Source organism: Cervus elaphus, chromosome 11 (genome assembly GCF_910594005.1).
Source record: "Cervus elaphus chromosome 11, mCerEla1.1, whole genome shotgun sequence".
In the NCBI taxonomy this organism is placed as follows: Eukaryota; Metazoa; Chordata; class Mammalia; order Artiodactyla; family Cervidae; genus Cervus; species Cervus elaphus.
The window spans coordinates 3,960,930-3,985,575 of record NC_057825.1 but is presented as its reverse complement, the minus strand read 5'-3'; the positions used below and the strand labels follow the sequence as shown (position 1 = coordinate 3,985,575).

Below are 24,646 nucleotides of genomic sequence, written 5' to 3'. Positions count from 1 at the left end.
TATAGTAGAAACAGGATTTTAATATAAGATTCAAGTCTAGCATTTGCTATTTACAACAAATAAATATTGCCCCTCCCCAACTGGTAAACATTTTGCTTTCACCTTTTATACAAATATTCAGTCCCCCTCCCCTCCCCCCAATCCCTCCTTTTCCCACTAACCCCTGTCTCGTGTGGTCTCGTTAAGCCCAGGATGCAGCGGCGAACAGTACTTGCAGGGTCAGGAGATCCGACATCAGTGGGACTCGCCCGAGACCATCCTCACTCACCAGTTAGAGAGTCTGGTCCGTGAAGCGGGTCTCTCTCTCTCTCTCCTCTCCCGGGGGAGGGCTGGAGTGGGCAGTGGGTGAGACTCCCTCACCTTCGGTTGGCCCTGATGATGGACTCTTTGGTGCAGCCTGAGACAAGGCCAGAGTGGTGGGAGGAGAGAACTGCAGTGGTGAGACCCGGTGGAGAAGTGGGTGCCCTGGGGTGCCCACGGGCACAGGTGGCAGTGGTCCACACCTGGGAGGGCGTGCGGGAGGTGTGCGGGGGGCCCGGGCCCGGCGGCAAGCAGGGCTCCGCGCCCACTGGCCGCGCTCCTTGGCAAAGGTTCAGCTAGTCCTCTGGTTCCAGACAGCAGAAGGCACCTAAGGCAGCGAGTGGTCCACGGGAGGCCAGGTCAGCCCATCGGCAGGCAGGCGTCAATCCCGGCACCAGGGGAGGTTTGGGGTGAAACGAGTCTGGAGGTGGCCTGGGCTGGGCGGGTCGGGCAGACGTGTCCGCCTGGCCTGGCTCACCGGAGTCTTTAAGTGCTTAGTTGCCTGGCTAGCCAGACCCTGGAAAGGGTGGCTCTGTGGCTGGCAGCTAAGGGAAGATGCCCTTGGCAATCTTGAGTCCCTTCTGCTTCATGCGGGGGAGGGTCGAGCTGGCTCCATGCCTGACCTTTGTCCCCTTGGTGAAGGTCCGTTTCTTTAGGACAAAGTCATAGTTGGCGGTAGAGTTCATGGCGTAGAACACGTTGGCGTTGTCAGGGATCTTCAGCTCTGGTCGGGGAGGGGCAGAGGGTCAGCTGGGCTTACGGGAACCCCACAGCACACCGCACCCCTGGAGCCCCCCCGAGGGCAGGCTTGATCCAGAGACATGAGGCGGCCCCATGCTACTCCAGGGCCACCAAGGGCCCCCTCTTAATGACACTGCCTGAGATGTTTTACTGAGGCACTGATGGAAACCAACGACTCCTGTTTAAAGATGGGCTCTGACTCCAGAAAGCCCCACCTCAGTCTGCAGCTGGCAAAGGGTCGCCCCCTTCTGTCCCCTGCTGCCTCCACTGAACAGGATTCTCCAGGTGGAGTAAGTTTTCCAGAGCCCAGACCACCTCCCCTGAATCCCACCCAACTTAGGACAAAGGCTCCGGGGTTCTGTGAAGGGCAGGCTTTGCCCCTGGCCCAGCACAGGGTTTCAGGGAGGCCTCCATGCCCCCCGGGCCCCAGGGCCCCAGCAGGCAGCTGCTCTTGGCTCTGCTCCCCACCCCCTCCTCTGCCTTGAGCCAGCTATTCCCCATAGCTGGGCTGGAAGGTGTGCCCTGGTCCTCAACCTGGCTAGGCCCCAGTCTTCCTTTTCTGTAAGAGGGGCGAGCCCCGCCCACCCTGTTCACCTCACCTAAAACGGGGCAAGAAGGTGAGAGAGGATTTAGCAAATAACTTCCAGGGACTGAGGCTCAGATGGTAAAGAATCTGCCTGCAGTGCAGGAGACCCAGATTCGATCCCTCAGTCGGGAAGATCCCCTGGAGAAGGGAAAGGCTACCCACTCCAGCATTCTTGCCTGGAGAATTCCACGGACAGAGAAGCCTGGCGGGCTACAGTCCACGGGGTCGCAGAGAGTCAGACACGACTGAGCAGCTAATAACACTTTCTAGGGACTGTGGGGGTCATTGCTAACTGGGTGATGGCTGTGCGTGGGCGATCAGCTCATGGGAAAGAGGCTAAGAGTGACGATAACGTTTGCAGTTCTGGCGCGTTGATGGCACTCGTGCATACATGAGCATGTAATCCATGTAAACATGGATCAGCTCACTGCCTATTCCATCTCCATGTCGGGACGGGAAAACAGGCACAAAGGCTTCAGTTAGTCGCCTGAGGGCTCCAAGCCGACGCTGCCTGGCTCCAGGTCTGCTTGTTTGCAATCCTTTCCCCGTCCCCCTTTCTACCCAGAGTCTCTGAGCTCAGCATCTGCTATAGGCTCAAATTTGTGTTCTCTCTAAATTCCCCGGAATCCCAACTTCCAAGGTGATGGGATCGGAAGGTGGGGGCTGTGGGAGGCCATGAGGTCATGAGGGTGGAGCCCCATGAAGGAGGACGTTTGCTCTTATAAAAGGGACCCCCAGAGAGCTCCCTACCCCCTTTCACTGTGACGGGACACCAGGAACCCAGGAGAGGGCCTTCACCAGAACCTGACCATGCTGGCACGCTGACCCGGGACTCAGAAGCCACCAGCGGCGGTATACTGTTACGGCAGCCAGAACAGGCTTAGACAGGGTCACGCGTGCGTGGACTTTCACAGAGTCGAGGCTCTGGCCCCGGCCGGCACGGTTCTCCCCGAGGGACACATTTTCCATCTCAGCCAGAAAGTGCCTCTTCGAACAGCCTGTGGGCTCAGCCATCTGGCTGCCTGGCCCCAGGAGAAAAGCCTTTTTCTCTCTTCCTTCCTCAACAATGCCCGCGCTGATCGGGGTTTCCCACTGAGGTTCACGGCCAGGAAGGGGCAGGAGACAGGGCCCAGCGGCCAGCAGGGGCCATAAGGAGACCCTAGGCAGGTCAGTGTCTGGACAAAATCCACTTCTCCCCTGCCCCAGCGCCCACCCAGCCAGCCCTGACTCACTCCGATCATCTGAAATAACCTGCACCAGCTCATAGTCCTCGGGTTCGTCCTCATCCAGGTTGTGTTTGTCCATGGCCTTGCGGATTACAGCCGGAGCCTTGTCTTGGCTGGTCACCTGGATGGGGCAGGGGATGGGCCGTCAGGGCAGGGGTCTGGGGTGGGTCCTCAGAGCTGTCTCAGCGCAGTACGCACGGCTCACAGCCTTTGGCCGGGTGCTGGGTCCATGCGGGTCACACCAGCTTTTCCTGCTCCTCTGGGGAGGCCTCCATGCAATGACAAGGGGTCTTTCCCAATCACTCTTGCCCCCCATTTCCTGAAAGCCTGCCCCCACCTGCGACACCACCCAGGGAAACAGCCTGCCCCTGGGGGGCTGCCCCCCTCAACCCCGCCCACCCAGGTCAACGGTATCCACGTGGTCTGGGTACAGACAGCATCTAGTCCCGCCCTTGAGGGGAGAGAGGAGGAGCCGGCTGGATGCCCGGTGGCCGCCTCCGTGCCAGGCCTGCGCGGCCTGGAGGCTGTCGCGGTGGACAGTGTGGACCCCTGCTGCCTTGACCCCGAGGGCCAGATCACAGGCAGGCCTTGGACACAGGGTGACAAAGGTGATGGTGTTATAAAGGGACTCCTGACCCAGTGGGGGTGGATAGGAAGGGTCGTGGGGGTGGGGTGGGGTGTGCAAATGGCTCATCAGCAGCCTGAGTTCTGGAGAATGAGAAGAGTCCCCCAGTGATCGCCCCCCAGCACACACAGTGTTTGCGGGCAACTCCCGCTGGCTAGATGTCAGAACTTCTAATTATATCCCGTGTCTGAGACTGCCAGCCACCAGCCTGGTGCAGCGCCAGCAGCCTCCTAATCGGCCTCCCTGCCCATACCCCAGGGAGAAGCCGAAAGTCACTGCTGGTCCTCCTCTGCTCCAGCTTACAGGGGCTCCCACCTCCCTCCCCCCAGGTCCAGGCCCCTGACACTCCCCTGACCCCGACTTGTCCCCTGACGCTGGCTCCCTCACCCAGGGCCTCCTGCTGCTCCCCCCAAGCTCCAGGCACACGCCTCTCCCCAACTCAGACCCTTTACCAGGGAGGCCCTGCCCCGCTGCTGCTGAAACCCCTGGTCCACCGCCCCCGGCACTGGTCACCATTGGTGATCAACACTGGTCTCTTCAGTCCTGCATCTGGTTGGCCCTCCGTCCTCCCCACCCCACAGGGAGGCCAGCTCCAGGGGGGCAGGGGTGACCACCGTGGTCAATACGGGTCTGCTGCCCAGCAGGACGAGGGGGCCCTCCGGCTCACCAGGATGCTCTTGTACATGTTGCCGTTGTCCACGTCCAGGCTCACCCGGATGATGCAGGAGTCGCCCACCTGCTGGTTGTAGAGGGGCAGTGAGGAGCCGTAGCTGCAGACCCCGGACACGGAGCGCTTGTGGGTACGCGTGCTGGCCACGGGCGTGGTGGAGGCTGAGGAGGAGGACGTGCTGCTGGAGGCCGAGCTGATGCCGGAGGTCTCCGGGGACGACTGGGAGGCCGACTCCCAGAACTGTGGGCAACGGCACGGTCAGCAGGTGCCCCGGGCCAGCGTCCAGTGCGGGAGGGGCTTCTAGCATGGAGCGGGGGACCTTGGCCCTAGGAACCGAGGGCTGGGAAGGGCTGTTGGGGAAGCGGGGGGGATGGTCACCTTCTTCTCCTGGCCGTCGGGGGACTCTGGGACGAAGCTCATGTTGATCTCCTCCACGTCGGAGCTGGAGGAGCCAGCCGAGTGGACGCTGAGTGCGTCAGCAATGTCCCCGCTGCTGAGGTAGGGGCCGCACCTGAGTTGATCACAGGACTTGGAGTGGCAGCTGCCGCTGGTACTGAGCTCCGCGCTGGGGGCCTGGCGGCTGCACAGAAGGGCTGGCTTACTGTCCTGTCCCCTGCCCTCTGTGCTGGGTGCTCAGGCAATCACCCCATGGGCTCCAGCCTCCAACAGATCATTTAGCATCAACCCATTTCATAGAGGCAAAAACTGAGGCCGAGAGGAGTGAGGCAGATGGCCCCGTCCCAGAGCTGTAAGTGGAGGAGCTGTGATCTCACTGCCAGCTGTCTGGATCTCCCCTCAAAGCTTCCCTCACCCCAAGAGAGCCCGGGCACTCACTCGCTCCAGCGCTTGACGATGGCCGTGTTCTTCTTGACCTTGAGGGTGTTGCTGGCCGACTCGGAGGGGGGCTCCAGCTCGCATGACAATGTGTAGCTACAGGACAGAGCAGGGCCGTGAGGCTACCAGAAGCCACACTCGGGGCTCTGACCCTGAGCCTGTCCGGCAGAGGGAGTCCAGGGGCCCGGCTGTCACCAGCGGGCCGGAGGCAGAGTGGCAGAGCCAGAGGTTGGCCAGAACCCCAGTCCACAGGCTCTCGGGAGCAGCCCGGCCACGCCCCGCGAGCCCCTGCCAGACTCACCTCTCCGCCTCGCTGAGCCGCTCCATGGCCCGGAACCAGGCCCCGAAGTGCTCTTCGGGTGTGATGCTGTAATTGTTGCAGGCCGACTGGAGCAGCTTGATCTGGGCGATCACTTCGAATTCCTGGGGGCCAGAGGGAAGGATGGGATGCTGACGGCTGGGGCATGTGGGGGGGCCGGGCCTGGGACAGCCTCTGGGTCCCCTCTTCCCACCTTGTCCTCAAAGCTGGGTTCAAACAGCCCCCCAGAAGCTGTTCTTGACTCGACTTCCTGTCCCACCCTCCTGTGGGAGAAGCTCCCCCACCGTTTCCGTATCCAACTCTCCTCCAAAATGTAGGAAGGGGGACGGTGGTGCCAGGTGTTCTAATCAGGTGGGACTCTGACCTCCCTTGCCCCCCAACACCTGTCCCCTTCCCGTGAGGTTGCGGCCGCTCACCTTCCTCCTCTTCTCGAAGTTGATCAGTCTCCCCTGCAAAGTAGACGGCGTCCATTAGAAAGGGTCCCCTTGCTCACAACCACCCCCTCACCCCGACTCAGGCTGCACTACCCAGAAAAAACGCCAGGGGGCAGCGTAGCACAGAGCCGGACCTGGGTGGGATCAGGGCGGCGGCCCGAGGCTCTGGGTCTGGGGACTGCTGGGGAGACTGAGGCCCTGGGCAGGAGGGCCCAGCCTCTCTCCACACACAGCCACCGCCTGAGGGACGGGCTGTAGCCTGCTCCCCTTGCGGCCCGAGCCCCACCCACCAGCAGATAGGCAGGTGTCTCCCGGACACAGGGGGGGCCGGGGGCTCTCGTGAGACGAGGCACGCCCTCTGCTGAGTGCAAGGCCCCGGGGGTCCCAGCCCAGCCCAGCCCAGCCCCTGGGCTCACTCACATACAGATAGTCCTTCATGGCAGTGTCCAGCATCACTAGGTCCGTGAGGAACGTGCCCAAGTAGGGAACGGTGCCCTGGATGACACCCTGGGACACGGGGTGGGGTGGGGGGGTGGGTGATGAGTAAGGCCCCAGGCCCCTCTCCCCAGCCCCGCCCAGGCCCCCCCTGGAGCACCCTGGGCACCTTTATCATCTTCCCGCAACCCCCTCCCAGGGTCCGCGGACCCCAAACTCCCTCTAGTCGCCCTCAATGCTGGCATGTGGCAAATCCCCCTGGATCACACGGTCCCTGGCCCCTGCCCCCCATCCCCACCACCAAACCCCACTGAGCCAGCTCTTCCGGGACTCTGCTCTGGCGGGCACAGTCCCCCGGGATACCAGCTGGTCAGGACACCACCAGGACCCGGAGGGAGTCTAGCTAATGGGCACGTCCAGCAAAGCAGCCCCAGGAGCGTGTCTCAAGGGGCTTCCCCCGCCGCCCCCAGCCTCAAGCATGCTCACCGCCTCTTTCGGGCGCCTCTGGGCTCGCTTGGGATTCATCTCCAGGGTGGCAAATTTGGAGGTCCCCTCCTGCAGGGCCGAGGACAGCGTCGGTGAGCCCTCCTGCCCCGTCCCCCTCCTTACGTCACCAGCAGACCCACCTCGGCCTTGGTCACTGGCACAAACGCTCCAGCCACCCCAGCACACCCGGCTTCTAGAACTGCACCCCTGACCCGGCCCTCATGGGGTGGGAACCTGGGCCTGCAGCCTGGCCTCCCTGAGCCTGTCTCCTCATCTGGAAAGAGGACCACACCCGCCCCATGGGGTCTCCCAGAACTGGGTCACACCTCCATCACCTGTGCTGCCCGCCCCCATCTCCCTCATCTCAGATGCACTCAGGAGAGCAGGCATCTGGCCACCCCCCGTCCCCCACCGCTGCCCTCCAGGGAGCAGGTCCTGGGCTCAGAGCTCAGGCAGGCCTTGGCGAGAGGGACAGGGACTCTGGGGGCTGGCTGGGGCAGGGTGTCCACCGTGCCGAAGGCGCCAGAGCTGCCTGGAGCCCATCTGGATGTCTCCTGCACAGAACTGCGCCCTCGCCCACTCCGGAGGGGTCTCCTGCGTGCCACCTCTGACAGGGGGAGCTGGGGCTGCCACTCTGCTTCCCCTTTTCTGCGGAAGCTTCTGTGGAGGGACCCCGGTGAACACGGGGACCCCCTGCACTTGCCCCCAGCCATCTGGGGTTAATTGTCACGGCCGAGAGGGGCCCCGTGGTGAGAATCCGAGAAGTGTCCACGGGATGCATCGGCAGGGTCTGCCCTGGGACAGTGTGAGGAGCCCCCAGCCTCCAGGCCCACCTCCCGGGCCGGCTCACTGGGACTCTGGGCTGGAAGCCCCTGCAGGACAGTCCCTGGGCGGGCAGGGGGCACGGCCCTCGGGGGCAGTGCAGAGGAGCAGCAGCACCTGGCTTCCTGGGGACAGGCTGGGCTGGGGCAGGAGGAGACCGCAGCCTGGATCCCGTCCACCCCTGGGGGCCTGGGGGGGAACCAGCGAGGACCCAGGGGACTCTGACCTCGCCCCCACCCCCCCAGAGCTCTGCAGCAGCCCTGGCCCACGCCCTCCTTGGACCAGGGCCTCCTGTCCCCAGAGTGTCCCCCCACAATGGCCCATGGGCCAAACAGACCCCAGGAGCAGTTTTCACAGGAACTTCCAATGGGAACGTCAGCCCCCCACCCCATCCCACACCCCCTCCTCTACCTTGATGAGCAGCTCTCTGCTTAGGGAGTAGTTGTTCTCGTCTGAGAAAATCTCCGACAGCTTCTGAAAGACGCGGAGGCTGTCCCTGGGGGAGGAAAGAGAAAGTGGGGAATGGCATGGGGTGGGGTTAGCACGGGGGCAAAATCATATAAGGACCCAGAGACTCCCTCTGCCTGCACGGCAGTGGTTTTCAAACAGAGTTCCGCTGCACACTAAGGGCTCCACGTGCCTGGGGAGGCCCTCTTGTGGGTCACCCGGGCCCCCCATACCTATTAGACTAAGGGGCCCTGTGTTGATATTAAGTGGACAGAGTTGTGTGGCTGTGAAGTAAACACAAAGAAACCTCCAGGGAGGCTCAATCCAGTACCCGCCAGAGAAGGAAACCGAATCCCGAGGCAGAACCGCAGGCCTAAGGCCAGTGGGCCCTGGGGGACCCCACCCCCCAGGAGGCCGCACATTCTGGCAAGCTCCAGGCTCACTGGGGGAGGACCCCTGAACCTGCGGGAGGGCCGCTGGAGCTCCAGCTTGGAGCCCCTCCGGGGAGAGGCCTGCCCACCTGGAGACCTCCTCCCACGTCTTCTTCAGCCGGTGGATGGAGTTGCTCTGCAGGGCAGAGAGGATGGCGTGGAGGGAGGAGAAGTTCTTGAGGACCCGGCACTCCTGGGGGGCAAGGGGACAGGCCGTGAGGGGGCCCAGCCCTCCTGCTCCGGCTTTGGCCCCTCTCAGTGGGGAGCCCCCTCCCAGAAGAGACGGACGCCCCGGGAGGTGCCCCTGGGACTCCGTGAGGAACGCCCCCCACCCCAGGGGGAAGGTCTGAACTCAATCCCGGGGTGGAAGTGGGTGGGTCGTCGGGCCCTGGAGGGCGTGCGTACCCTGGCCACCTCGATCCAGTGCTCCACCACCCTGGCCCGGTGGCGCGCCGACACGCTCCGGTCCCCGAGGCAGGTGGTGATGACACAGTTGGCCACGCTGTTGAACTGGGTGACGGTGGCACGGACGGTGGGGGCCAGGTGCTCCTTGCCCTTCTTGTCCCGCTGGGACCAGATGGAGCCCAGGCAGTGGTAGGGGACCACCTTCTTGAACAGCTCCTGGGGGGGGGCGGGGGAGGGTCACCCGGCTCTGCCGCACCCTGACTCAGCACCCCAGATCCCCCCCCAGCCTCCCGGGGTGCCATGGGGTCCCTGGTCAGAGCTGGAGCTCAGAAAGCTGGGGAAGTGGTGCGGTGGGGAGCTGCTTGGCGGGTGGAATCTCAAGGTTTTGTTCCCTGTTCACTGGGGGTGCCCAGCAGGTCAATGACCCAGGATGAAACTGGCAGGAGAGAGCTTGCTGGGCCTTGTCCCTAGCCCATCCTGACTCAGGGCCAGAAAAGGCTCACGCCTGCCCAGCCCAGTGGCATCTTAGCCCTGGGTCACAGCTCAGGCCTGTCCCCTCTGCCGACGCACCTTCACCTGCGTGCTACAACCACAGCCCTTGTCTGCTGCCTGCCCTGGCCTCTAACACACATCAGATCCCTAATAAATGCAGAAGCCTGGGAGGCCTCCTCAGCAGACCCGGGGCGGGGGACGGGGGGTGTCCCGGGAGCTGGCAGCAACTCAGTGAGCCCTCCTCGCCCCTCCCAAGGGGGCCAGACCCCACCCAACTTCCGACTGTTCCACCCAGTGACATCCACAGTCAATGCGTGTGGAGGGCAGGGCCCCAGGGCCACAGCCTGGAGGCCACCGAGGCTGTGGGGCTGGGACCCTTGCCCAGGCGACACGTGTGTGATGGTGGCACTGGGCCTTGGGTGGGACACCTGCTCCGGGCTTCCCTCGTAGCTCAGTCGGTAAAGAATCTGCCTGCAGTGCAGGAGACCCAGGTTTAATTCCTGGGTGGGGAAGATCCCCTGGAGAAGGAAATGGCAACCCACTCCAGTATTCTTGCCTGGAAAAATCCTGTGGACGGAGGAGCCTGGTGGGCTACAGTCCATGGGGTCGCAAGAGTTGGACACGACTGAGAGACTAAACCACCACCACCTGCTCTGGACGGGGCCCGGAGGGTCTGGGCGGCAGAGGCCAGAGGGAAGGGGTGCCCGTGCCCACCCCTGTCAAGACGGGCTGCCTACCGCGTCCATCAGCGTGAACTGCTCCGCCACCAGGTCAGGAGGGAACGCCAGGAGGTGGGGTTTCCCCTCCCCCAGCCCGTTCTCTGCGGCCACGGGCAAAGGCCAGGGGGGCTCTGGGGCTGCAGCTGGCTCGAGCTCTAGAGCTTGCGAGAGAGCCGGCTCGAGCTCTGGAGGCGGCGTCGGAGCTGGCGTCGGGGCTGGCTCCGGGGCCCGTGCCGGGGCTGGCTCGAGGTCTGGGCCTAGGGCGGGCTCTGGCTCAGCAGCTGGTTTCAGAGCTGGAACTGGAGCTGGGGACAGAGCTGCAAGAGGAGAAGAGGTCAGTGTCACATCTGCCCTTCCAAGACAGAAAGCACGCCCCTGCCTTCCAGGGAAGCCTCGGCCCTAAGGCCCAAAACAGGATGTCGTCCCCGACGGCGGTCCCCACACGGGCGGTCTGAGGCTAATCTGTTCCCGGCCCAGCAGCTGCTGTGGGGGCATGCACCCCCCCGAGTCCAGCACCCACCCCGCCTTCCTCACCCTCTGGCTCTGCCTCGCCGAGGTCCGCATGCTCCAGCTGGGCCAAGAGGAGGTGGGCCCGGCGCTCCAGGTCGGAGCCGGGCATGTTGAGCTGCACGTAGGCCACCAGCTGCCTGAGGCAGGGAAAGTCGGGGGGCTGACAGAAGTCCTCCGAGTACTGGTCCAGCCAGGTGCCCAGGATGGAGGAGATGGCACTGGTGGGGCGGGTGGGCAGCAGAGTCAGGGGCCTGGCCTTTCCTTCCTCTCGGCCCTCCCCTGGCACCCCTGGGGGCTGGGCTTCTGGGCCCACCCCACCCATCTGGAGGCCAAGGCCTGGTCGGCAGTGGGGGCGGGCAGTCTCGGCAGGAGGGAGGCCTCTGTCCACAGTGACCACCTCTCCCTTCCTGGGGGAGCCTGACTCACTCCTGTCTGCCCCCCACCTCCACTCTGGGCCCCTCACCCTGGAAAGGGAACTGCAGGAGGGCAGGGAGGGCCACACCTGCTCTGTTCATTGGTTTGGCCTGGCCGCACACAGTAGGTGCCGCACACACATGGGAGGGAGGAGGGGACAAGCAGAGCCCCCCGCCCGGCCATCACGAGCCTCCTGCACCTGAACTTGCTCTCAGGGGCCGGCCCTGCCTTCCCTCTGCTTCCTGGGGACCCGGGACCCCAGCCACAGCCTTCCAACCCCTTTCCTCCTGCAGGAGCAGCGCCCAGACCTTGGCCCTCCAGCGGGAATCACAAAATAGGGGGGAGCCAGGGTTCTGCCCAGGCCTCCCCGGCCTCAGCCCCCGCTGGTCCCCGCCCTGTAGACAGGAGACCCTCCCCCCAGACCCGAGGTGCACTCACTTTCTGAGTTGGTCCTGGGGTCCGCCGTCCTCACTGGAGTAGGGAAGGATGCACCCGTATCTAGAGGAGGCCGTGAGGGCGTCACATCTACCGTACCTGCTATGACGTCCAGCGTTACTGGCTGACCCCCCGACTCGCATGGAAGCCTGGGAGGGCAGGATTCCTGTCTGCCCCCTTCCCTGAATTAAGCCAAAAGCCCAGAAAAGTGCCTGCACACAGTAGGTGCTTCATACGGATTTGCTGAATGAATGAACCCCAACCAGCACCTTATAGACACCTGAGGGGCCCTGGGGCCCTCTGCCAGCCCCCAGCGATCCCTGCTCTGGCAATCCCAAGAGGGGACCCCAAGACAGGATCCTGAACTTCCTTTACAAATGGGAAGACGGCTCTACCCCAGGGTTGGAGGCAGAGAGCTTCTTCATGGGTGGAAAGAGTGAAAGTGAGTCACTCAGTCGTGGCTGACTCTCTGCAACCCCATGGACTGTAGCTCACCAGGCTCCTCTATCCACGGGGTTCTCCAGGCAAGAATACTGGAGTGGGTAGCCATTGCCTTCTCCAGGGGACCTTCCTGACCCAGGGAGTGAACTGGGTCTCCCACATTGCAGGCAGATTCTCTACTGAGCCACCAGGGAAGCCCCTTCACGGTGGAGGAACACCGTAATTAAAACCCCGCCAACCCTCAGCAGCCCGTTCCACAGGGCCGGGCGTGAGGCTGCTAATCTGACGGTCCTGCCAGCGCTGTGAGGCCAGGCCTCCTGCAGCCGGCTTTCACAGGAGCAGACTGAGGCTCAGAGAGGCAAAGCGACGTCCCCAAGACACACAGCCGGCGGGGGGGCAGGGAGGAGCGGGGCGCTCACCTCTTGAACAGCAGGTCCAGGACCTGCTGGGTGGTGGTGAACGCTCGGTAGGTGCACAAGAAGATGGTGACGTAGGAGAGGTCGCTGCCCTGGAAGGCGGGCACCAGGTGCTCCACCAGCTTCTCCAGCGTGCCCGCCTTCACGGTCCGCACCTTGCAGGTCTCGTACAGGTTCAGGGCCGACTCGTTTTCACACTGGGGCGAGACAAAGGAGGATGGACGGTCAGCTGCAGCCCGAGGGGTGGGCAGGGGCGTGGCTGGACTCAGAGGAAGTCCCAGGTGCTTGGTGACCTCTGGCCGGAGAAGGGAGCGTGAGTGCCCCGAACGGAACTAGGGTCTCAGCTTGGACTGGAGGTGGGGATGATGAAAAACAACTCCTTGAGGTCATTTTGTTAGCTGAGTAGTGGTCATAGCTCGTCAGTATGAAGAGTATCATCCCCATGAGCTCTGGCAAAACAGACCCATTTTAGAGGTGAGAAAACAGAGGCTTGTCCCCTGGGTACTGGGAGCAGTATGTCTGGACGCAGAGGCTGTTGGTGCAGCACTGGGGAAACTGCCGCAGAAAGGAACTCTGCCCAGGTCCCGGGCGGCAAAAGCCTGGGTCACGGTGGAAACCGGTCTCCCTTCTGAAAGGCTGTGCCTCCTCCAGGCCCCTGCTCCGACCTGGAGGGGTTGTGGGGCTGGGCTCCATCACAGAGGTTGTGGAGAACATATACAGTAACCTGAGCCCTTCGGGGTTGTTTTTTTTTTTAAAAAGCCCTAGTAAGTAAAATGATGTAAGCTTGGAGAGGTGTGGGAGGGCGGTCAGGCTGTTGGGCACCCACGACAGCGCCAGGCAGGGCCTTCCCCGGCGGCCCAGTGGTTAAGACTCCACGCTTCCAATGCACGAGGCGCAGAACCAACCCACCCAACTGGGGACCGAAGATCCCGCATGCCTGCCGCGTAGTGTGGCCAAACAGTAAAACAATTAAATAAAGGTGGACACCTCCCGATTATCCACAATAGAAAAAGAGAAAAAGAAAAAAAGCAACAACACCTGGGGCAAAATGCATAAATAATCCCTGTAGGGTAACAACCTTGGAGAAGAACAGGCCCCCTTAAGACAGCAGATTTCCACATACATGCCTCTATATACTCACTCTTTTCTTAGCAGCTCACTAATCTGACTGCTGCCCCTTCTCGCCTCATTAAAGGCGATCCGTTCCTGTAAATTGCCGGTCTCAATCTTTTTGCGAACCTTGCCTCCTCTAACTCCCTTACCCTACTATCCTGGCCTAACATGAAGGGAAAGAGTGTGAAAGTGTCTTTTTGATGTTTCACACAAATAAGAGAGCAGTGAACTGTGGGCTGGGCTATGGGGGGCAGGGTGGGGGCCCAGATCCCTGTGGGAGCAGGACTAGGGGCCTTCTGGCAGGCAAGCCAGGCAGGGAGCCCCGCGGAGCGGCCCCTGGGCCCCGGGCCCTCCCGCACTCACCCCGAGCCAGCGCTGGCCCTTGTTGGCGCCGTGGTGCACTTGGACCTTCCGCAGGGAAATGGAGTAGATGACCCCGTTGACCAGCTCCTCGCCGATCTCCTGTGTGGAGCTCTGCAAAGACAGTGCCCGGCCGCCGGGCAGGGGTGTCAGGGCCTGCCCGGCTGTGGGGCGGCAGGCATGGGGGACACCCCCGTGTCACCTTCTGTCCCCGGACGAGGCAAAGGGGGGTGGCCACAGGGACCTCCAGTCCAGAATGGAACGGAATCACAGCTGGAGGGGTGGGGACTGCCCCCAGCCCCTGCGTCCTCACCCCGCCAGCCACGGCGGCTGTGGGCAAGACGCACCCACCAAGGTTCCAACCGCAGCCTGCCCCGGCTGTGGCCGCCCCCCACCCCGAGACGAGAACAGTTACTGGTCATTTCACAGGTGAGTACACGGCAGCGGAGGGAGCTGGGAGGGACCACCCGTCCACGGGCACAGCCCTGTGGGCAAATAAACGGCAGACCCGGGAGCCAAGGCCCTGACTCGGCCAACTGCCCCTCGGGGGCTCTGGTCCCTCCCCGGGGCCCCCCTCCACAGCCGACCCCTGCCCTGGAGTCAGCGCCCCAGCTCTGCGGCAAGTGCGGGCGTCCTTGACGGCCACAGACAGAGGCGCTTCCTTCCCCTTCTGCTCATTCATGGCCTTGTGCCTCTTGCGCAACCAAGGAGTTCCCAGTTCTCTGACTGTCCTCACATGCATGGGCACAGCATGAGAAGGGTGACGCTGCTGGCATCCGGGCTGGTGCCCGGACTTCCACAGAACCCCACACCACAGGACTTGCCCTGGACCAGGAGTGGGGCGGGGGGGTCGTCTGGCAGCTCCTGGACCCCGGGCAGAGAGGCCCTTGTTTTAAAAGGTGGCCGCCCCTCCTGCAGGGCAGACAGGCTTTGGCGGGGAGAGGGGGCATTCAGCAAGGCCTGGTCCAGGCCACTTGGTCATTGCTGCCCTGGGGTCTACCCCGTCTCCTCTCCCTCTGCTCCTGACCGGGGATGAGGTTAGCCTGAAGCGGGGGAGGGCGGAGTGGGGAGCGGCTAGGAGTAAAGAGACCTCTGCGCGTTGAGGGAGAAGCAGGGAGGTGCTCGCTGACACGGGCCATCAATCACAAGGTCAACGCTGGTAGCTGGGATCACGGTCACTGCCCCGGCTCGGGGTGGACGTGGAGCTCAGAGAAGGCCCAGTGAAAGCGCTGACTCAGCCTGGGCCCCGCCAACAGCCCTTCTCTAAAGCCAGCTGCCTCAGCTGGGGCCCCGGGCAGGAACCAGGTGCTCAGGGTGCTGTGCACCGGACATCAGTACCCCTGGGCTCAGGGCTGAGGCAGGCGGGCGGCTGGGCCTCTCACCCCCTGCCTCCAGGGCTCTGGGAGGGTTCCGGGAGGCCTGGAAAGCCATCCTCCGGAAAGCCACTTCCTCTGACCTGGGGCCACCCTCCCACTCCGGCATCGTACCAACGGGAAAGCCAGGGCAACACGCCGAGGTTCCCGACCCTTCGCCTCCTCCGGAGAGAGAGCCAGGCGTTTCTGGGAAGTCAGCGGGGAACCCACAGGCGGAGGCTCCCCCAGCCAGGCACCTCCTCCCACCCCGCACACCCCCACAGCCCACACTCGGGGAGGTCCAGCCCTGCCATCCGGAGGAGAAATCCCCGTCCTGAAGCAGAAAACCCCAAACAGATGCCCAGCGTCCTCCCTGGCCTCACACACCCCTCCCCCGCCCAGAGGAGGCCATGGTGCTGGGTGACGTCAGGGGCCTGCCATCCACCTGTCCACCCACCTCTGCGTCTCCTTGGGGGCTCTCAGGGGGGGGGTCCGAGACTGCCTCCCACAAAGGCTGCCACCCACCCTGGAAAGGCCTGTCCCTCCCCCGGGGATTCCAGCCACTTCTGGTCCAGCCAGGAGCCAGTGTCCTGAGCACGCAAATCGCCAGCAGCTGCCAGACGTGCCTGCCAGAGGGCGCTGGACTTGAACCCAGAGGGTGCCCACCCAGCTCCCAGCGGGGCTCCAACAAGGCCCGCTGGACGGAAGCACCCCCTGGTCAGGCCAACCCCCAGGGAGGCCTCGCCGTTCCCCAGGCGGGTCTAAATAGCAGCTCCACAGTGAGTGAGCCACAGGCCTGGCGGGCAGCGGAGCAGCTGGCCGGCCCTGCCCGGGTATCGTGTAATCCTCCAGCCCTGCCCCCACCCGAGGGGCCCCCTCCCGCCAGCCGGGTGGGGGGCGGGGCGGGACGCTGAGCGCCACACATGCTATGCCGGGAAGGGGGGGCTCACCACCCCATCGCACAGATGGGGAGCTGCACCAGCCCCGCGGAGCCCACCCACCCTGTCCCCCTGGGTCGCTTCACAGCAGCAGCAGGAAAAAAAACCAGATTGTCCAAGCAGCGCAGAGAGCAGGCGCCATTTAAACCAACTACTGAGAGACAACAGCGGAGTGGGCTCCCGAGAGAGCTGCCGGGGGCCTGGGCACAAAGCGGTCGAGCAGGGCATTGGCTGCCCGCTCCCACTGCTCTTCCAGGGCCAGAGGAGGGGAGTGGCCAACAGCATTTGCCCTGGGACCCCCTGGGGCAGGAAGGGCAGGGCCCTGGCCCCCAAAGGTGACCCATCCTGTTAGCAGAGCAGATAGTGCAGCAGCGTGGGAACTGGGAGCCCATGTGGACGACACCAAGCTCCCCCCCATGCTCTGGCTGGGGCTGGGGGGCTGCAGGGGGAGGGAGTGGGCAAGCCAACAGCACATGCCCTGAGGGGAGGTGTCCATAGGGTTGCCCCGAGCTCTTGAAAAAAAATGAAAGTGTTCGTCACTCAATCGTGTCTAACTCTTTGTGACCCTGTAGACTGTAGCCTGCCAGGCTCCTCTGTCTGTGGACTTTCCCAGGCAAGAATACTGGAGTGGGTTGCCATTTCCTTCTCCAGGGGACTTTCCCCACCCAGGGATCAAACCTGCCTCTCCTGCACTGCAGGCAGATTCTTTACCACTGAGCCACCTGGGAGGCAGGGGAAGACAGCCCCACGAGGGCGGCCGTGTCCTCAGAGGACAGCGCCTCCCATTCCGCCCCAAGCAGGCACCCAGAGACGTGTCCCTGGGGCCCTGTGGCACCTGGCTGGCAGCTGCCCATTCTACCACCTGGGTCTGGAGGGAGGGTGGTGAGATACTGCCGGGCCCTGGTGAGCAGAGGCCGGCAGGACACGCACCAGCGTGCCCCACAGCAACCCCCCACCCCGTCCCTCAGCACAGCCCGGAGCCCCAGGGATAAGGAAACAGCGGGGTGGTGGCGTAAGTCAGGGCACCACCTGATCAGCCTTCTTAGGGTGAGGGGCAGCAAGGTGCTGCGCCCCAGCTGACTGCAGGCCGAGCACCTCGAGGCAGAAAAAGCAGGGATCAGCCAGGAGCTGATCCCACCCGTATTTCAGGCTAGACCTGACGGGGCCCGCTGGGCCTTTCCCAGCCCCGCCGTCTCCCGCAGGAAGGTGTCCGTGCCTGCACATGGGGAGGCAGCCCTTCTTCCCCCCCCGGGGACCCCTGCACTCCAGCTCGCCTGTTCCTTTCTGGCGAAAACTGCACCAGAACCGCGCGGGGCCTCCAGACCCATGGATGTCTCCAGCTGCAGGATGCTCCCGCCCCAGGAGACCTGGCCGAGGCGGGAGGCAGGTGGAGAAGGAAGGCTTGAAGCCACACTACGGTCTCCCTGTCCCTCCCAACATCCCTGGGGGACGGGGGCTGCACAAGGAGAAACCTGGTCTCACTCAGGTCGGGCTGATTGAAGGCGGTGGTGGTGGCCTCCACATGCACAAGCTCACTGCTCAGGGGCCTCAGGCACCCCGCTGAGCTGTTGCTGAGGGCCACTGAGTCACCGAGGTCCCCTGAGCCCTCAGCCGGCCGCTCACCAGCACCCTGCAGCCCTGGGCACACGAGGCCCCTCTCCAGTGCCCGCTGGGCCCCAGAGTGCTGCTTCCCCTGCAGGACTCTGCTCCCAGCTTGGCTGAGTCCCGCAGCCCCCAGCCTCAGTGAGCCTGTCTGAGAGATGGGCCAAGGGCAGCAGCACTCAAACAGGGTGAGGCGGTGGGGTCACGAGAAGGGACAAGCATGAGGAAGGACCAGCTGGGCGCCGGGCATACAAAGCGCTGAGAACGGGGCGTGAGGACACTGTTGCTGGCGCGTAGACGCGGGACACGGTGCGGGGAAAACCTCTTGGGAGACCTGCCAGACGCCCGGGGAACCTGGGGGAGGGCCAGGTGAAAGGGACAGCGGGTCATTCTAAAAGTGCCAGGAGGAGGGAACCAGGCCTGCGGCTTTCTGACATCTCAGCCGTTTGTTGGAATGCCTTTTGTTGAAAGACACGAGAGTGATCAGCATCAGAGTCAGCTGCTCTGCCTTCGGGAACCCAGGCAAAGTTGCACACCCATTTAACAGAGGTGGAGACTGAGGCCCAGGGAGACGGTCAAGGGACCCAGTTCACCTCTCAGAATGTGTGTCCAACAAGGCAGGGAGAACGAAAATGCCAAGTGTGCGCGACCCTCCCGGTGTGCAACAGGGCCTCGCCCCCCGGCCTGACCCCACCTCAGGTGGGTGGCCTGCACCCTGGGCCCGAACAGAACCTTGCTGAGAGCAGACGGTCAGTGCTGGATAAAGGTGGGCCACACTCCTGGTCCCCAGGTACTGCACCCCAGAGGCGGCCTTGATGGTGGCGGAGTGGGGGGACCACACGAGGTGCGTGGGTGGCAGGGCAACCAGGGAGCTTAGTGACCCCAGAAACTGGCATTTGGGGACTGGCCTGGGCTGAGCCCCACAGAGGCTGACCCATCTTCCCAAGAATCTTCCCGGCCAGCTCAAGCCTCGCTGCTCATCAGCATTTAGAAGAGAAACGTGCTTCCAGGGGGCGGGGAGACCAGACCTCAGGCTGGCCTTGCAGACCCCTGTCCGGCTTCAGACCGTCAGGCCTCCAGGGACCAGGCCTGCAAGGGGGCATGGCTGGTGGCAGTGGAGGGCAGGGGCGCCTGTCGGGGGTGGGGGTGGATCGTGCTGGGCAGACCTGGCTGACAATACCAACACGGGCCACAGCATCCAGCCTGTGTGGGCATCTCCTGGGTGCCAGGCCCCTCGCACACCATCACACGTAACCCTCCTGACACCCTCACTTGCAGGTGGGAGCTGATTGCCATCAGGAGCCAGGAAGAGGCAGCCAGGGCAGGACTGAACCCCGGCTTGGGCCCTCGCTGTCCCGTGAAGAACACCCAGGCCTCCGTGTTCTACCTGGACTGTGGCTGCCACGGCCAGTCACAGCCTCCACGTGGAGTCCAGCCCCTGCTCAGACAGATGCTGCAGGGAGCCCAGAGACGGGACAGGCTTCTTCAGATCACACAGCAGGTGGGGGGGGGCACACCAGAGCCCAGTGCCCTCAGACCCCCACCTCTCCACGGAGACGGGCCTGGTCGGGGCGCCTCTCCCGGGATGGCCAAGGCAGCCACGGCCCAAGGTCAGCTGCAAGAACCCGGCCTGGAAGCACCGCGCTGACCGGGCCAGCCAGTGTCCTTCCGGAGCCCCGGGCACAGGCACTCCCCTGGAACCTTGTCAGAAGACACAATGGTGGCAGGCACGCCTGGCCGGCGCTGACACGGCGCCAGGCACTGGTGGGGACCGCTTTGTCAGGCTGCCTGTCTTGTTCAGGCCTTGCCAGAACCTGAAGCGGAGGAAGTGGCATCAAGTCCATTTTACAGATAAGAAAACCGAGGTTCAGGGAACGAAAGCAGGTCGAGGACTGTGCGGGGCTGAGCCGGGCTTCCAGCCCAGCTCTCCTCCCTTCAGAGCCCAAGTCTGGACTGGCATACGTGGCACTCCCCCCGGGGTCAAAAGGCCAACATCACGCCTCCAGGCGAGACCACAGAGCTGGCTGTGCCAGCATCTGAGGCTTCCCTGGGCAGGGGGGGGTGTCAAAGAAAATGCCGGGCCACACCTGCTCCCAAGAGCTGCTCAAACCCCGGCCCCATGCTGGTGCCCGTGCCTGGCTTCCCAAGCACCCTACCCCACCCCCGCCGCAGGCTGGCCAACAGATGGAGACTGGGGCCACTCAGAGACCCACTCCTACACCGGGCTGCCGGTTTCAACTCCCACCTCCGCAGGACTGGGTTGGGGACAGTGACTTCGCTGGAGCCACAGGTCCAATAATGCAGCGCTTCTGGGTCTGGGAGGCTGGGCAGCACGGTGCCACATGTGGGGACCATCCGGGCAGCTGGTCCTGACCGCCCGAGTGCAGCCTCCTGAAACCGCCCCACTGGCCACTCGAGGGCTGTGGGTGGCCCGTGCTACGTCCCCCTCCAAACACTCCTCACCAGCAACGAAGACAGGGCCTGCAAACGGCTAACTGCCACAAACAGTTAACTTCCAGACTGGGCACGGGGCTGACTCCTTTCAGCGCTGACCCCCACCACTCACTCCTGCTCCAGGGCCATCCTGGAGCCTCCAGACAAATGACCAGACCAGTGGTGGAGAAGTCCCTCCCCCAGATAAGGAACAAAGACACAGTACCAGCCAGATGGCCCCCTCCTGCCTCTTCTCCTAAGGAGGAAAGCAACATGGGAAGTGGTTTCAAGTCTCTGAAGCCCTCCTTTCATTCCACGCCCCCGCTGAGCTCAGGGCTTCCAGGCTCATTGCCTGGGGTCAGAATCCTGCCCCTGCCACTTACTGGTGATTTGTGCAACTTAGTGCCTTGGTTGTTCCATCTGTTAAATGGATAGAGGGCGGTCGTGACCCCAAACAGACACCATGCATGCACACTACTCAGCACAGAGCCTCCCACCAAGTGCAGGCTCATATGAGATATTATTTAAACTCTCAGGATCCAGCTGTGGGCTTATTTCTTCCTTGAAGCTCTCCCCCGTGTCTTTTGGCCCAAAGCACTTTCACATACCTCTGGTCTCTAAGCACCCCTACCCTTCACCGACCATGGGGGCTTCTGAGCTGCCTGGGCCTGGTTCTGGCCCCTCCACAGCTCCCCCGTCCTCCAGGGACGCTTGTAATGATCTCACCATGAACTCAGCCCTGTCCTTCTCCAATCCCCATGGGCTCTTGTACACAACAGGCGCCCAGCAGAGAACACAGCCCAGGTTCACATCCGGGCTGCGCTCTCACTGGCTGCGTGTATGTTCGACTCCACTTCTCTGAGCTCCACTGTTAGTTGCTCAGTCGTGTCGACTCTTTCTGATCCCATGGACTATAGTCCCCCAAGCTCCTCTGTCCATGGGATTCTCCAGGCAAGAATACTGCAGTGGGTTGCCATTCCCTTCTCCAGGGGATCTACCTGACCCAAGGATCAAACCGGGTCTCCCACACTGCAGGCAGATTCTTTACCGCCTGAGCCACGAGGGACGCCTTCTGAGCTTGGCACGTAGTCAAGAGGGTGGGTCAAAGTGAGCTTGAATGAGGGAGTCATGTCTGCAGCCAGTAGGTGCTCCGGACTCTGGGACCCCCCCCCCGGACTCTGGGACCCCCCCCCCCCACCCGCCTGGCTGAGTCGGTGGCCTGCACGGAGACGCGGATGCGAGCCCAGGGACCTCCACGAAGCACGGAACCGTGCCGGCTGAGCTGGGTCAGCAGTGGCTTGGCTCCGAATCAGGATGACGAGCAGATGCCCAGATGTGCGAGGACATCTGGCAGCCCTAAGAGGGAAGGACGGGGTGGAGGCTTGGTAGGAAAAGGGGGACTGGGGAGGAAACAGAAACTGCCTCGTGGTTTCCAGACAGGACAGGGACCACAGGCGGCCGCCTCAGCTCTGGCAGGCCACCGCAACCAGGAAATTGGCTGCGGGGGGTGGGGGGGCGGTGTTGGCAGGAGGGACAGGGACTCCCCACGCCCTCCCCAGCCCACGGTAAATGGTCATTGTGTTTGGTTTCCGGCAGTGGCCTTCTCTCCTGCCAGGACCCTGGCTTTCCTGCACTAAGCCAGAAGCTTCCCCCTTTGATATCTAAACAGTGGCCGCGGCCTGGAGGCCATTGCTGGGGCCAGAAGGGAGAGGCGAGAGGGGGCGAAGGCAGGCAGACCCCTGGGCAGGGGCAGGCCTCAGATCTGCACTCTCCCTCCGTTCCTTGGGGATACAGATGGACAGGGGGAGGGAGGGAGGGAGGAGAAGCAGCCTGGCGGCCTGCCCCTGTGAGTGCGCCGGCCGGACCCTCCAGCACACAAAGCCTGAGGAGCTGCCAGACATAATGAAAGTCAGATGAGCGCTGGGCTGGTGTCAGGCCTCCCACCCCCACCCTCCCAGGGGTCTCGTTCCAGCCGCCAATGAAGGCCAGAGCTGTGGGTGGATGAGGGTCGGGAAAGAGGCCTGGCCCTGCCGCCTGCCAAGCTCACCGATAAAGGGTCTCCCAGGCCTGCCGTCCTCCCACCAAGAGCTTTCTCCCCCCTCTCCCCCCTCCCACACTGGACAAGATGTGCTTTATCCTCCGGTAACTACGCATCCAGACCCTGTCTAGGCACTGCGGACACACAGAGAGAGAGGCCCAAGACCCAGGCTGGCAATTACAGCTCACCGGGGCCTAAAGCAACGACGCGGGGGATACCAAGAGGGCCCTAACCAGCATGGGGGCGCAGGACCTCCACTGAGCCCCCTGACCCAGGAACGGCCTCCCTCCTCTCAGGCCCCAGCCCCAGATTCTGCTACCTTGGCCCCAGGCAGGGGGTCAGAGTCAGGTGCAGTCAGGCGGGAGGAGGAGGGCACTGCTCCCCATGACTCACTGGCCCCCTCCTCCCCACAGCGCACTAGAAACAGGAGTCCAGCCCTTACCGAGTTCGCGAGAGGCACACCCCCCTGCTGAATCCTACCCGACCTTCACAAATTCAGGGTGGAAGCACATTTTCTAATCAAACAGAAGGGAGTCACCCCTCCACCTGAGAGGCCCTTGCCCCAACCTCCCCGCCTGGACACCTGGCCCACAGGTTGGAGGCTTGTCTCCCTCCTTCCCCTACTCCACCCTTTTGACCAGCCCTGAACATCACAGTCCACTTCTGCCCTCCAGGAGGGGCTGCCCGGAAGGCCACTGTGGTCCCAACCACCTCTGAGGATTCCCGGAGGCCACCGCCCTAATCACTAGTGCATCACCTGCGTTTCAAAGCCAAACCGCCTAAGCAGGCCCCAGGCTGGCCACGGGGATGAAGTACGGCCCAGCCTTGCGGCCGGGAAAGGCAGACTCTGAACACGTCTGCCCGGGCTGCAGGGGCAGCGGGGCCGGTACACCTGGGCTCGGGGCGGGGAGGCACTGGGACGAAGAGAAGGGTCCCAGAGCCGGATCTGGTCCCGAAACTGTTTTGCTCGCCGGGCGGCCACCCCTAAGCCCACCTGGCTGCCCTGGGGGTGGGCGCAAGGACTGGAGTTTCTGCGGAAGGACGCTCCCCCGACGCAACTCCCGGGCTGGAGGGTGGGGACCACCGCCACCACCACTCGCGGTGAGCGATCCGCTAAGCGCGCTGCGTCCCCACCCACCCCTCGCTCGGCCAAGCGCCGGGCCGGCGACGCTCACCCACCTCCAGGCGCGGCAGGTCGGGGTCGAGCTGCGTGAAGCTGTGAAGCACCACCGGGCAGCTGTCGGGGCCGCCCACCTCCAGGCGCACGGCGTCCCACACGCTGCGGCTCCGCCGGGAGCCCGGAAACAGCGACTCGGCGCCGCCCGCAGGCCCGGCCGCCTCGGCCCACATGCGCTGCACCATGGGCGGCTCGAAGCGGCGCGGGCGGCCGGCCGGGCCGCTGGACCCGGGGCGGCGCGGGCGCGGGGCCGGCCCGGCGCGCAGCGGGGGCGGCAGCGGCGGGCCGCCCGGCTCGGCGCTGCCAGCACTCTGCGCGCGCCAGCCGGCCCCGCGGAGGTCAGGCCGGGGGCGGGGCCGGCTCTCCGGGGGGGCGGGGCTGGAGACGCCGGAGGGGCGGGGCTGGAGACGCCGGAGGGGCGGGGCTGGAGACGCCGGAGGGGCGTGTGCACGCGCGCGCGCGTCCCCGCCGCGTGTTGCTGGCTGTTTGCGTCTTAGGGAAGAGCACGTGTCGTGTGTGTGTGTCCACCTGCGACAGACTCCAGTTAAGCCCCTCACTAGCTCTGTGATCTAAGACAAGTTGCTTAACTTCTCTGAGCTTCGGTTTCTTCATCCAGGAAGATCACAGCGGGTAATCGCTGTATCGCACACACTCAGCCAAGGGCCTGGCTATGTGCTCCTGAGTCCTGGAGCCAGGACCGGGTCCTCCCTGCACCCCTGAATTTGGCCGTCCTGAGGGTCAGGATTATGACCAACCTAGACAGCATATTAAAAAGCGGAGACATTACTTGCCAACAAAGGTCCATCTAGTCAAAGCTATGGTTTTTCCAGTAGTCATCTGTGGATGTGAGAGTTGGACTATAAAGAAAGCTGAGCGCCAAACAATTGTTTTGAACTGTGGTGTTGGAGAAGACTCTTGCGAGTCCCTTGGACAACAAGAAGATCCAATCAGTCCATCCTAAAGGAAATCAGTCCTGAATATTCATCGGAAGGACTGATATTAAAGCTGAAACTCCAATACTTTGGCCATCTGATTTGAAGAACTGACTCATTTGAAAAGACCCTGATGCTGGGAAAGGTTGAAGGCGGAAGGAGAAGGGGATGACAGAGGATGAGATGGTTGGATGACATCGCTGACGCAATGGACATGAGTTTGAGTAAACTCTGGGAGTTGGTGATGGACAGGGAGGCCTGGCGTGCTGCAGTCCACGGGGTCACGAAGAGTCGGAGACGACTGAGCGACTGAACTGAACTGAGGGTCAGGGTATGGTGCTGGGGGAGGGGCCTCTGCCTGGAATATCTCAGCCCTAAGGCTACCCGGAGAAGGTACCGGCAGAAAGGAGGTGGAGGAGGGGCAGTCAGGGGAGTAAGGGGGAAGAGTCCACACCCAGCATGACCAGCTTGGGGGTCCACATTCAAGAGTGAAGGATCACGAGGGATTCAGGC

General features: G+C 63.3%; 1 protein-coding gene across 7 annotated transcripts in view; it reads right to left on the bottom strand.

The window, feature by feature from the left end:
* RALGDS (ral guanine nucleotide dissociation stimulator) overlaps positions 1–24,646 on the bottom strand; it is a 32,549-nt gene continuing 7,903 nt past the window's right edge. Inside the window, exons 1-18 of one of the 7 annotated variants that reach the window (XM_043916496.1) lie at positions 23,204–23,503; positions 13,665–13,775; positions 12,192–12,385; positions 11,335–11,433; positions 10,507–10,700; positions 9,991–10,289; positions 8,762–8,977; positions 8,446–8,549; positions 7,890–7,974; positions 6,657–6,725; positions 6,156–6,242; positions 5,718–5,750; positions 5,284–5,405; positions 4,983–5,078; positions 4,527–4,728; positions 4,146–4,217; positions 2,860–2,974; positions 1–1,024 (exon numbers count right to left, since the gene is read on the bottom strand). In XM_043916496.1, coding sequence (XP_043772431.1) covers positions 846–1,024; positions 2,860–2,974; positions 4,146–4,217; positions 4,527–4,728; positions 4,983–5,078; positions 5,284–5,405; positions 5,718–5,750; positions 6,156–6,242; positions 6,657–6,725; positions 7,890–7,974; positions 8,446–8,549; positions 8,762–8,977; positions 9,991–10,289; positions 10,507–10,700; positions 11,335–11,433; positions 12,192–12,385; positions 13,665–13,775; positions 23,204–23,386 — 2,460 coding nt within the window. In that variant the 5' untranslated portion in view covers positions 23,387–23,503 and the 3' untranslated portion in view covers positions 1–845. Of the gene's footprint in view, positions 1,025–2,859; positions 2,975–4,145; positions 4,389–4,526; positions 4,729–4,982; positions 5,079–5,283; positions 5,406–5,717; positions 5,751–6,155; positions 6,243–6,656; positions 6,726–7,889; positions 7,975–8,445; positions 8,550–8,761; positions 8,978–9,990; positions 10,290–10,506; positions 10,701–11,334; positions 11,434–12,191; positions 12,386–13,664; positions 13,776–23,203; positions 23,504–24,646 lie in introns of those variants that run through there. The other 6 variants (XM_043916497.1, XM_043916494.1, XM_043916490.1 and 3 more) reach the window with 6 other exon arrangements.